Source organism: Micropterus dolomieu, linkage group LG21 (assembly GCF_021292245.1).
Source record: "Micropterus dolomieu isolate WLL.071019.BEF.003 ecotype Adirondacks linkage group LG21, ASM2129224v1, whole genome shotgun sequence".
NCBI classification, from domain to species: Eukaryota; Metazoa; Chordata; class Actinopteri; order Centrarchiformes; family Centrarchidae; genus Micropterus; species Micropterus dolomieu.
This window is the reverse complement of record NC_060170.1, coordinates 27967373-27980755: the sequence shown is the minus strand read 5'-3', so window position 1 is coordinate 27980755 and position 13383 is coordinate 27967373. Positions and strand designations below refer to the sequence as shown.

General features: G+C 38.3%; 1 protein-coding gene across 1 annotated transcript; it reads right to left on the bottom strand.

Moving 5' to 3' along the window:
• Positions 1-1215: 1215 nt before the first annotated feature.
• Positions 1216-11476, bottom strand: adrb3a (adrenoceptor beta 3a). The gene is made up of 2 exons (XM_046036048.1): positions 10112-11476; positions 1216-2281 (listed from the first exon to the last, which is right to left on the bottom strand). Exons 1-2 carry the CDS (start codon positions 11413-11415, stop codon positions 2254-2256), a joined length of 1332 nt encoding a protein of 443 aa, XP_045892004.1. The 5' UTR covers positions 11416-11476; the 3' UTR covers positions 1216-2253.
• Positions 11477-13383: the final 1907 nt, after the last annotated feature.

Genomic DNA, 13383 nt, shown 5'->3' with positions numbered 1-13383 from the left:
CTCAGCTGATAAGATGGTGGCTTAACTCTCAGACAGGATAATTGTTTCCACTCCGAGTTGTTGTGGCTTTTTGCTGGATGATATTTCAGTAGTCACACAGCCCGCCTGGCAGAGCTAATGCAGGTTACAGTTTGTTTTCAAATGTCATGCATTCTGCTCTTGGTTTATTTTTTAAAGTCCCAAATCTTGTAAATTCCTCTCATAACACAACGTGATGTCTGCTCAAGCAGTAGCAGAGCCAGAGATGACGGTGGTTTTGGCGGGTGGAGAATTAAAAACAAAAAAAGAAATATCAAGTTCTTTAGAATTGTCTCTTGAGCTCGTATCAGCAGCAGTTTTACATTTGGGAAAAGTGGTTCCCAATATGGGGGTCAGGACCCTTCAGGGGTTCCCAAGATAAATCTGAGGGGTCACAAGATGATCTTTTCATACAAAATGCTGGATTCCTACTTCTTCAGTGCTCTAAAATACCTCAAAGTGAAACAAACTGAGAAGGAAAAAATCAGTCAACATGACTCATGATGATCACAACTCATGTCCACGAGTCATAACCTGTGACAAGAGGTCACAAGTAGACAATGCTGCATTTTATGGGGTCACAAGTCAAAAGGTTTGGGACCCACTGTTGTAGAAGATGAAGATGCACCGATATATGACATCATATGTGATATGTGGAGGCAAATAAAAGCCATAACAATTACATACATAGAAGTACATTTATAAACACTGAATGTAAAGCATTTACGTTTTATATGTTGAAACTCACTTATCTGGATTAATGTGCTTTCCCTACTTGGGTTCACATAATCTGATAAGAAATTTCACTTCAGATTCAACATTCAAGCGGCCATGGTTTCCAGTCGCTTTCCTTTTTTGGATCATGTGACTGATAGAATGTAACCTGATGTGGACTTATTGATTCTATTCAGGCTTGATTAATTATACACTGTAACACAGATGTTTCAGTTAAAAATTCTGTACCTTGAATTTTGGTGTCTGTATTTTACCAATCATGTTTTTGGCATGACTTGAAATTTTAGATCTGAAAATGATGGTTGAATGACCAGTTGAATTTGTATTTGAATATCTATCTATCTATCTATCAATCTATCTATATAGATAGAGATAATTCATATGCATTGATTTACGTTGTTACAGCCATTCTTTGCTTCTATAGTGGTGAGTTTGCACCCAGATCACACGTTAACAATGTTACACAGTTTCATAGTATTTTATTTCTCAATGCAACAGATGATGTTATGTAAGTAACAACACACAATAGTGTCCCAATATAGTAAAATAATGGATGAAATTCATCATTTTTCTATATGTGGACATTTTGGTTATTTATGTAGTTACTGATCTTATACCAAGGCAGCTTATCAAAGGAAAAAGGTAGGGAGTTTAGACGTATTTTGCTATGGTTACCTGCAGTTTATAATACTGTACCTTGCACAATAATTTATACTGATGGTTAAGTGTTGTCCTGATGTACAATTTTTACAGCCAGCCAATTTTCTATAGCTGTGGTATAACTTAACAGACAAGGGCATTTAAGCAAGATAACTAATATTGTGCGGATACTGAGTCCAGGCTCAGAACATAAAGACACAGAATGCAGAAAACAGACACAAGAACTGAATTTCTGAATGTAAAGGGCTTTGGTTTAGCTGATCTTACACTGAAGAGTTTGTGCCATGAAAATTAATCTTTCTTAACTGGACAGTGAAGACATCCCTGGCAGAATTATGACCTTATATTAAGTTAGACAACATTTGTGTTTCGCTACAGATTCAGTGTATCATAAATAGATAACTTACCAGAAAATATACTGTACAACATGAATTAATGCTGTCATTATTGAGACCATAGGCCACATACACTGTGTCCAAAGGTTTACTGGAATGCATTTAAAACTTGTAGTTAAGTATTGTCTTATTCAGGAACAGTGAGTCTTTTGCAAACTGTATTTAGATGACGCTGGCAGGTTCATCTTTGTTGCTGCTGTGTCGGAGCACTCCATCTCTTGGCCACAGAGACAGTCAGTGTTCCTGTCCACAGACCAAATAAGCTGGTAATCTACAGTCAATCCAGTCATCCCTTTGGGGTTAGCTTCACTCAGCTACGTTTATCAGGGCCGGTGGTTGTTCTCTTCTTTAGCTCGTCCACACTGCTATTTGGTCTGAGCCTTTGTAGGATTCACAGTAACGGCTGGAAAACATAGTTTGCTTCAGTATTCAGATATTTTACAGTTCATCCGTCCTTTTCCTGCAGCGTGAAGCTGAAAAGAGATGGACACATTAGCATGTAGGTCTCTATTAAAATGAATACATTACAACAGGGCTATTAAAAAGTAAATGTGGTTTGTAACTCCCTTCTGCTACATAGCAATAATATATTCTATACAAAAACAATCATAGAATGGTAAACAGAAGCAAATTATAAACTATATTCCATGGAGCAGTGCTGAGGATGAATTTGATTTAGAGTACCTAGTGCTTTGTAAAAATGGTTGAAATAGATGAGGTGACATCATACTGGGACAAATGTCATTGCAATCACTATGACACTGTCTTGTAATGGTGCTATTTAGTCTCAATTCTAAAAGATACAAGGCAGAAATCACCCACAATAACAGGATCCGACATTCATCTATCTGTATATCACTCGCATTAGCTTTTTCATCCTATTTCTCCATTAAATTCTGAGCACACGTTCTAATTTTTAGTCTTGTTGGTTTTGTATAAATGAAAAGTGATAGACACAGAGGCCAGCTCGCTATCTCATCATGAATTTCTTTATATCTATGATTTGGTGTGCAGCCCTGTGAGATGTGGCCCTAACAACCAGTGTGTTTTTTTCTGTGTGTTACTGTATGTCTTGTTGGCCTGTGCTCAGATAAGATAGACAACAACAACAGTTTGTAGTCTTACAGGTTATTTGTAAGATGTTGTTTTCATGTGGAAAACAGTATTGATACTATCATGGGACCTGTTCCCTTTTATCTATTTTTTCTTGCTAATTACAAAAAGTAACTGCAAAGTTGCCCTCACCTCATGTTTTGTGAAACTCTATCTTTCCTCCCCACCAAGACAGGAATTCTGATGCTATCACATCCACAGCACATGTCTCCACAGGAGGACATAAACTACCTGGAACTGTAAGCTTCACAGAAATGTGACTACTTACGGGAAAAGATATGCAGGAAACATTTTACAATGTGTCTCCATCAGAATTCCCAGACTTTTGTGGAATCTAACCCTTTTTACAGTATGTACAGTAGAACCATCGTGATTTTAGGCTGATGCATATGGATGATTTAAAGGAAATAGACTGCCGGAATAATATTATTTTATACATTCTGTTGAATATCACATTGACACATGAGTTGTTGGATTACTTTAAATCACAAACCACAGACATAGCCGGCACATATTTTGTAGGCTCCATTCAAGTTAAAGGAGCTAAGCTCATTTAAAGTTAAGGAAAAGCCATCCATCATCTGTGATATGTGTATTTTCTGCCTCTCAAAGGATGGTGCAATTAGAAATCATTTAGGTAACGTGATTTTTGACATTTAACAACATAATTTGACTGTACACTCAGTTACCAGTTTATTAGGTACACTTAGCTAAAACTAATGCAGTCCAACACAACAGGCTTGCAACGAATCCTTCATTAAAGTTATAATGTTTTGGTTGAAAGTGATAGACGTGTTGAATTTCTTCTATGGTCAGTTTGAAGGTTGGAATTTGTAATTATAACCTCCAAAATTATGTCAAGGTTTTTTTCAGTTCAAATTGTATAAACTTATTTCAAAGGGCAATTCTTTTATGAAAGTTAAACTACCACTACCTCAAATGGCTCGAAAACAGCAAGTGTTGCCAATTCTCTGAAATCAAACATGAATATTTTTAATTAAATCGTTATAACCATCCAGGCCATTCAAACCATTATGGCTTGACAACTCAAGTGTTTCCTCAATCCCAGGATGCAGTGGTATGTTTCACATGTTTCAACTGAAATGGGTCACACCCACCACTTTTAAAATAAACTACATCTTTCACTAAATGTTTAGAGGCATGGACACGGGAAGTATGGGTGCTAAAGGGGCTGCAGCACCCCCTAAACCAGGCATTAAAAATCACTTGATAAAAGAGTGATGTAGATTCACAAAGAGAGAGACAGAAAAAGAGAGAGAGCTCATGTGGACGAGGGAGAGAGGGAACGTGACAGAAGTGTGGATGCAATATAAAAACTTTCTTTGATCATCAAGCCTAATGTTACTCTACAGTTCTGCAGAGTGCATGAACTACGCTGCAGACTGAAATTTCTGTTAATAGTGACAGACAGATAGATCCATGTTATATACGCTCGTCTGTATCCTCACTGCGCTGCATTACTATATACTTTGATGAACTGGTTGCGAGTCACTTCTCTCTCGCACCCAGGCGCTGTCTCCCTTTTCATCTCCTTGCAGTTCTCTTTTAGGGCGTCACTTTGTGTTGAAAAGTGGTGGGGCTCAGATTAAGGGTGTGAAGAGACACTTAGCTGCGAGCTATCATGATACGCGATATTAGATTCACGAGAGCGAGATGAAAAGATCCTTAAACAGTGTTTTAAACATATCCTTAATGCTGAGATATATGAGAGGGGAATTTTATTTGCATTGTATGTTTTCTTAATGTGGAAATAAACGTTTCAAAAAGCATTTTCATTTGTTATTTAACTGCAAGCTATATTTCAGAACATTTTTTAACAAATTATGCTTTCAAAAAGTGGTGGGGACAAAATTAGCCATTTCAAAAAGTGGTGGGGACATGTCCCCAGCGCCCCCAGTGTAAATGACACCTATGGTTCTCACGCATTACTTCCTGTGGTTGACAGTGTACTTGCTGTGGCTGCTTTGACATACAGTATGTTGGTGTTGTCTGCAGTGTAAAATGTTCTGAAATTGTTTTTAATAACTATTAGATATAAGTTATGGCCGTTCAAATGAATGCAAAAAACATGAATACATTTAGTATGATGTCATTATTTAGACTGACCTCTCTGGCCTGCACACTTTTTACTCTCTGCCATATTTCTCTGGCATATTTAATGTTAGAATATTCCAACCAGCAGCAAATGAAAGGTTAAGGTCTCAGCTATAGACAGAAAGTATGTTTAAAATATGCTAATGTTTTCTAAGATTGATGATGATTTGTGATTAAATTCAGCCCCATCATGGGATTGGGTAGGGCCCCACATTTGCTTTTGAAAGGGGCCCCCGTATGCTTAAGGCCGCCACTGCCCGGATGCCTCCATTTAAAGACCCCGATGTAGTGTGATTGGTTCTTACATCAGCCAGGCTTGAAAGGGAGTGTTGGAGGTTTCCCACAGGTCACTACCACCATGTTTTGCTTTATCCCGCTTCTTGTTTCATGCTCTCTTGGGCCTGATCTTACTCTAAGCTAACTAAATGCACATTATGGAAGTTGGTGCGTGAAGTTCGGCCAGAGGCACAATGCAGAGGAAAGCTCAGAATTACAGGGTTCACAGCACAAGAAAAAAAAAGCAGCACGCCAGCCACTCCTGAAACAGCAATCAAGTTGCTCTAATGTGCGCCAACTAATTACGCCTGCATTCAGGTCACTTTGAAATCACATGGAGCTGTAACCTGCCACACCGGAGCAGCTCAGAGTAGTAAAAAGCTTGTCACTCTCTATAACACATGACTTGTCCTGCACAGAACATGATGCATTAGAAATAACTGTTTACACATTTCTTAAATTGTCTTCCATATTAACTGTATGCTATTATTTTCACACTCTGCAAAAACAAAGTGTCCATTAATACAGCACCGGGTACTCTGGGGGGATACAGCATGCATTTGTAGGAAATAATTATAATTATATCTACATTTTTAGCCAGCATAATGATACAGTTTGTTCCTGTAACACACAGTTAGTTGTAAACCTGATAGGGCAGAATTATAAACACAATGTCCTTTTAGATTTGTCCTCATGAGTCGTCAACTAATATATCTGAAATATTTACACATCATTTGGAGTAATGAGACACTTGTAGTGACTTTAGTGAGTCAGTATTTATACTGGAAATGACACCATCTCTCTGTGCTTTGTGTAATGTCTGGTTATTTGTGCCTTTTTTTCGATCACCATATATATATATTCACAAGCTGAGAAAAAGAAAATAAATCGAAATATACACCATTTTTTGTCATGAGCAGATTTCTTTTGTCAACTACCAATGAAAAAAGAGTCAATAAAATCTATCCTCAACAGTAGGTCAGCACGAGAGCCTATGACCCATCAGATGTTGCTTTAGAGCTAAATCTGGATCAGCCTCTGTGATTTCTTGTCCCTGTGCCATTAGTGTCTGCTTTTTACATGATATCTCATTTATGTTTTTCCTCATATAGTTTTTCTAATATGTAAAATATTTTTCTGTGCATTTGATGATCATGCAACACATACTTCTTTTCAGTTTTTCGAGCTGTTTCCTCACGTGTCTCTTGATACTTTAATTGTGATGCACCAGCACACATGTTTCCTGCAGAGTATGAGCTCTTTAATAATGATAGTTTTCCATGTGTTCACATGCCTGTATGGCTCCTGTACTGTAACTCTACAGTCAACTTTAGTCCTGTGTCTATGCTCTTGAGGAGAGCTCTGGTTGTGTTTCTAAAACAGTATATGAGACATCTAACAGAGATTCTTCATTTCTGCACTGCAATTTCATACACAACCTAGTTGGCTGCTGCTCTTTGAAATAAAATGTTCCACTCTCTGTTATCTTAATTTTAGTGTTCTCAATCATGGATAAACTGTGCTAACAAACTTCCCCCACTCATAACACACAGCCATGCCTTTCAAATACATGAAGATTTAGTCTTAAATACCTCCAATACACACATTAGGACTAATGCAGCAACTGCCTGTCTCACTTTATAGCAGCATGACAAGACAAAGGAAGACACAGCTAAACCCTTAGGTTTGTCACGTGGACTTGCATAGCCAATACATTTGCCTCTGCTTCCACTTTGATAACTAAAAAGATTCAAATTTGTGCCCATGAAAGATGAATTAGAAATTCTCTTATGTAGGGAATACATGAAAAATTGCACTTATCATAACATACGTGACAGAAGCTGAAGGCTGCTGTGGATGTTGATAAGGGCAGCAGTGATATGCCTGCGTGTTTTTTCCACGAAAACAAAGTAACTATTGATAATGGCCATTCAGTGCAGTACAGCCACTCTTCCCTAGTAACCATTCTTGTCTAGTGGTTGGAACTCCCCTTTTATCAGCCCAGTGACAAATCAGCTCCTGACTTAACTAAGCCTGCTGCTGTATGTTGTCCCAGGGTTTAAAGGAAATTTGCTGCTCAATTGCTCTTTTGTGTTACTGCTTAAATAGAAAGTTGACAGGGATGATTGAGCAGCACGTTGTCCCTAGCAGATTCCTAGAATGGCATTATTGGCACTCTGAAGCAAAAACCAACCACTTCAGCAGTCCAGACTTGAACCTATCTTCAAGCTATGGCCCCGCCAGAGTCATTTTCTAACGCCTGGTCTCACTTACATTTGTAATCCTGCTCAAAGCGCAGGGTGAGTCCGCTGAGCCTTCCCCTTGGGGTGATTTACTACAGAACACACCGGGCTCCTTTTAAGGAAGACTTTTATATGCTCCTAAATGTCTCCCGTTTTACAGCCCCATTGATTATGTCTATAAAATTCCACTGAGCGGATGTCATGTAACGAGAAGAGAAAAATGAAATATATCTTGTACAAAGTAAATATTTGAAATGAAACATCCCGCTATCATAAAATGGGTTACTCATGGGAATTCACATGGCGAGGGCTGTAGTGTAAGAGTTGTGCCACTTGTCAAATGAAATTGAACTAATCATTTTATATTTGTATGTACAGTACTGAAAATAAATATCTGTATACACTTTACTGTGCATACTATTAAGATAAATTCATATATATATATATATATATATATATATATAAGCTTTTAATTTTGGACAACATATGGCACTTAAAACCAATTTTAATTTAAGTATGATTGTTCAAAATGTAATGTTACATGATAGTAACTAATATTTAATCACGTTTTGGAAACACCAACCAAACATCGTCGTTAAATTTGAGTTGAAATGATAGGTTATTGCATTTTAAACAACCCTACTAATCAAGTACATTATATTCTTTGTGTTATTTTGCTTTTAATGCTGCAATGTGGTTTTGCAACAAAATCATGCTTTCTGGTAATTAGATTTGAAATCTTAAGGAATATTTTAATATTTGATTTCTGATCATTTAAAAACACTTGGATTGGTAGAATTTTGATAAACAAGTTTAAAACAAATTTTACAAAATTTATTTTCCCCCCACAGATACTTAAAACTTTCTTTAAAAACTTTCTAGGCTCCAATTATTACTCTGGATCTTCCTGTATACTGTGGCAGGCCTGCTGTCAACAGTGGTGTGTTATGATATTGAGCCATCCAACCAGTGGTAAAGAGGGTGTTCTCACTGGCTGTCAGTCTTGTAAACAGCCTCTCCAGTTATGGGGGAAGTCTTGTACCTAAGTGATAAAGATTTATCGGTTGCAGGGGGTGTTGGGCAGGGCGCACTGAGGCCCACTTACAGGCAGAGAGACACACTAATAATTGGAAATGTCCTCACACGTTCCATGCCGAATCAGGCTTTTACACATCGCCCAGTGGCTTTACAAAGCCACATTACAGTCACCTTTATCATTATGGGATAACATTTTTGTAGATCCTGATTACAGAAATCTGCATTTACAGTATGGAGGTTTCTATAAAATAGAAAACAAATTAGTGTTATTATTAACTATCATTAACTAGGGTGCTCAAAATATACTACCCAAAATACAGTACCAGAGACTGCACTGTGTCCATCTGTTGGTTATTTTTACATTGACATCAGCTGGATTCAAAGATTGATTACAGGTAACACAGTGCAGTAACAGATACAGTTACAGTCCTCAAACGTTTATTGAATCAAGCATGAAAATCCAAATATTACGTTTCTCTTTTAGTTTTGTGATATAATGACACCCCAACAGCAGCCAATGCTTCAGAAATGATTTATTTTTCTGCACTGTTCCACCCAATCTATTTTACTTCTAGACCGCAGCACACTGATGTATTAGAACATGTCCAAATATGGATTTGTACTTACGAAATGCACAGCGGGCAGGAAAACAACAGTTGAATATCAAAGTCCAAATTTCAAAATTTTATATATATAAACCTTTAACATTATTTAAAGCCAAAGGCAATACTGGATTATAATTGGTTATTTTTATAACAAATAAAAAATATTTATACAAGGAGTCCCATAAATGTTAACTTGTTTAAAATGTTTGAAACTTTATTTTTAGATTTAGATTTATATTGCTGTTTTATGATGCATTTTCATACATAACAAATAATTACCATTCTCTAGGATTTATTTTCTTTTTGGTTATTTTGTTGGCAGCTTTTATTTGTTAAACTGAAACAAGCAGAGAAGTACACGTGTATTTATTTATTTATTTTATCACTGTCATTGTGCAATACTAATCTGAAACGGACTCTCTGTGACATTGACTGTATACTGTCTTCACACTTCTGCTTCACAGTGTGAATGATCTGCTCACATGTAAAAGACAAAGACAAATAAGAAATCTAACATTTCAAACCAGTGGGTGCTGTCACAGACTCCTTGATGTACCACTGTCCTCTCAGTTCCATAGAGATTTGATCAAAAGCCTATGACTTACTCTCTAATAAGATGCACTGGCATGTCTTAATGTAGGATTATGTATAGTATTATAAAATGTAGTTTATTTAGCTATCTTGTTAATTAAAAACTCTGAACACTGAGCGTAACTTTACTGTAATGCACATTAATGTTGTACTAATCACGATACTGCCAATGTGGCTTAATTCTTTAAACTAGGGTTTCACTGGTTGTACTTGAGGAGGCAGAAGTATTAATGTGTTAGTAGGAAGTGGACTTTTTAAAATTCCTCATAGTTAAAAGAAAATTGACTGTGTGGGTAAAATAAGTAAAGACAAAGGGACTTACAATATGGTTTGTGGTTCTGATAAGTCACTGAACTGTGTGCTGCCGTTGGACTGCAGAGGACCAGAGCAAGCCTCCTCACTTTTGCTGCTTCCCTGAGTACTCGCCAGACTCTCGTTGCCCTCAGTACTAGTGGTTGGAGACTTTTGGAAAGGGCCGGCTATGCCTGACTCACCCTGCCATAGAAAGCAGGAGCAGCGAGTCCGCAGCTCTTTATAGAAAGTATTAAGCCACAGGGTGGACAGCCACGGACATCCCAGCAGGTTCTTGAACGCAGTGCGAAACTCTGGACTTCTGCAGTAGATGATAGGATTGAGGCCGGAGTTAATGTAACCCAGCCAATTTAACAGTCGGAAGATCCTCTCTGAGGGAACTTCTCTTCTCATAAATGCGTTTATGATGTTAGCGACAAAGAACGGCAGCCAGCACACAGTGAAGGTCCCCATGATGATACCCAAAGTCTTGAGGGCCTTCTGCTCTTTGACAAGCATTAGCCGTGATGGTCTCCGCTTGGTACTCTTCCTCCGCACTGTGCTGTTGCAGCTGCTGGAGCCTGCACACACATGTGGCGAGATATTGTTGATGTGGGGGCCAACTTGCATCTGCGCTGTTGGACACTCATTTTGGAAACGTATGCGATTCTTATCTATGAGCTGGACCTGGCGCGTGGCTATTAGAAAGACTTTTGCATACACAAATATCATTACAAGCAGTGGAATGTAAAAAGACACAATTGAGGATATAACAGCAAAGGCCCAGTTGGTCACAAAGTCACAGCATTCAGGGATTTCGTAGCATTCCTTCGCATTTGCATCATCATCCCGCCAAAACCCTATCATAATTGGCACAAAGGAAATTAAGGCGGACACAACCCACACTAAACAAACTATTACCCTTGCACGGCACTTATTGAGCAGAACCTTGTGACGGAGGGGCCTTGTAATGGCTATATACCGATCCACTGATATGACACAGAGCGTCTCTATGCTCGCGGTCACACACAGGACGTCCACAGAAGTCCAGAAATCACAGAATGTTTCACTGAGCTGCCAGTTACCAGTCACCACAATAGTGGCCCCCAGAGGCACCACGAAAACCCCCATGATGAGGTCCGCACACGCAAGGGACATAATGAAAATGTTTGTCGTCGTCTGTAGCTGTGAAGTACGAGCTATGGCGATGATGACCAACAGGTTTCCCATCACTATGATCAGTATGATGATGACCAGTATGATGAGGCTCCAGGGTTCCGCCGTGTGGTAGGATCCTGCTCTGTCGGATGCTGCAGTGCTCAGGTTGCCGTCCATTATACACAGGTCAACTTGGTCACAAGATGTTCTAAGATGGGTTTTTTCACGTCAAAGTTAAAACTAAAGCATCTACACTTCTTACAAACATGATACATCTGCTCAAAATAAAAATCCGATGAAGTTTTCCTTACTAAATAATAGTTATTCTGCACTTTGCAGTTACTGCTTACATTTCACGCCTTGGGAGTCTTGTTTGGCAGTGCTCAAAAGGCAGTAGTGATTTTCCATGTTTCCAAAGACGTGACTGTTTGTGGAAGTGTAGGCAACAATAACATGTTCTCCAAAAAGATGTATCCAAACTGTCCACAAAGCCGAAACAATGTTAGTTCACAGAGCTGCAGCACTTTCATGAATCCAGCAGACATTAACAGGCAGTGAAAAAAGTTTTTAAGAAGAAAACCCAGCCTTGTCCATTTAAATCTGTCCACTGGGATAAGAGTAGTTTGCAGTGTTTTTGCTGAATCTTGCATGAGCCACGATGCCACAGTTGGACTGTTGGAGATCAAGCAACAGTGACGCTGTTGCAGGAACCACCAGAGTGCACCAGAGTGGCTATCCCCTCTTTCTTTTGCTCTCTCGCTCTCTCTCTCTCTCGCTCTTGCTCAGTGCAGGTTGCCCAAGATTGTATTGGCTCTAATCATACCCTGACTGAACGCAGAGGGGAGGAGTTGAAAAGTGTGACTGTGTGCCGAAGCCATACCCTAATAGAGGATCAGTACTCTAATAGAGCCACACACACATAGACACGCATATAGACCTATAGGCAAAGAACTAATCCTGCATTAGAGAGTGTAAAATGTGAGTAATGTTGCATCAAAACTACAAAATCATCTGTTTACCATTATTCTTTAATATCACTGATGAATGTAGCAACTACACTAAGCTTGTTAACCCATTAACTGTATGTGTCACCTGACTGTGCCAACAATGTGACAGGCTTTTCCACTGCTGGCTTCTGTTCTCATTGTCAAATGATACTGGATTATGTCAAACACACACTTCCAAGACTCAACAATGTTTTTTGTCATTCAGTTGAACACTAGCTTTGCAGTAAACATAATATTATTGGACTACTTTGGTAAGTTTAGCTGTTTAATTGTGATTATATTTCATTATCTCCACTTTAATACTACACCTCTAAAGGTCTCTAAAGGTTTATTTGTAAAACAGTTTGTGGTCAGCTTTGCAGACCACAAGGCACGAGGCACCCCAAACTGTAGAGAACAGGAAACAAGTGCCCTCCCTTTGACTCAAATCAGTAAAAGAAAATAATAGATGGCTATCTCTCTATTACTCAAGCCGGTGCACTGAAGAAGAACAATCAGGCAAATGCCTTCCATGCGATTCACTTCAGATATCCAGCACTCTGCTGCAGTGCTGAGCTCTCTTGTCACCAAGCAGGTCCTTCTTTGGTCTGATCAGTTTTACAACTGCAGCTGTGATTGCTCTGCAGTTATTACCACCTTATGTTTTCCTTCCACTTAATGAGAAGATAAACAAGGCATTAATAACGTAAGAATTACCACATTTGTTGTTGATTGTTGATCTTTGTTGTTGTATATTTTTCAGTTTTCAGTTTATATATTTATATGCACACAATATTCTCTTCCGTTGCATATTTATATATTTCCACATTTATTTATGTCAACTATATGTTTGTCTACGTGTAACACCTTATCACCACAGCAAATTCGTCGTATGTGTAAAACAGCTCCTTCTGATTCTGATTCTGATTCTGATCAGTGGCTACCCAGGTCAAAAAGAAGTGCTCTTAAAGGCACTGAAAATATACTTGAAATTCACATAGTATACCTATAGTACATTCATACTTCTAACATGCTTACTACAAGTATATTAAAGATATATTCTCCTGAGCTTTAACATACTTCTCAAAAGTATACTTTGAATAAATTGGTAATAAATATATACTTAATTAAACTTTTAATAAATATGCTTAAATAAAAG

Bases quoted from the DNA above. Each gene is read 5' to 3' on its own strand.
- adrb3a (XM_046036048.1), bottom strand. From the start codon at position 11,415: ATGGACGGCAACCTGAGCACTGCAGCATCCGACAGAGCAGGATCCTAC. The intron at 2,282-10,111 runs GTAAGTCCCTTT...ATCTCTTTTCAG, and splicing joins TCAGAACCACAAACCATATT to CTTCACGCTGCAGGAAAAGG.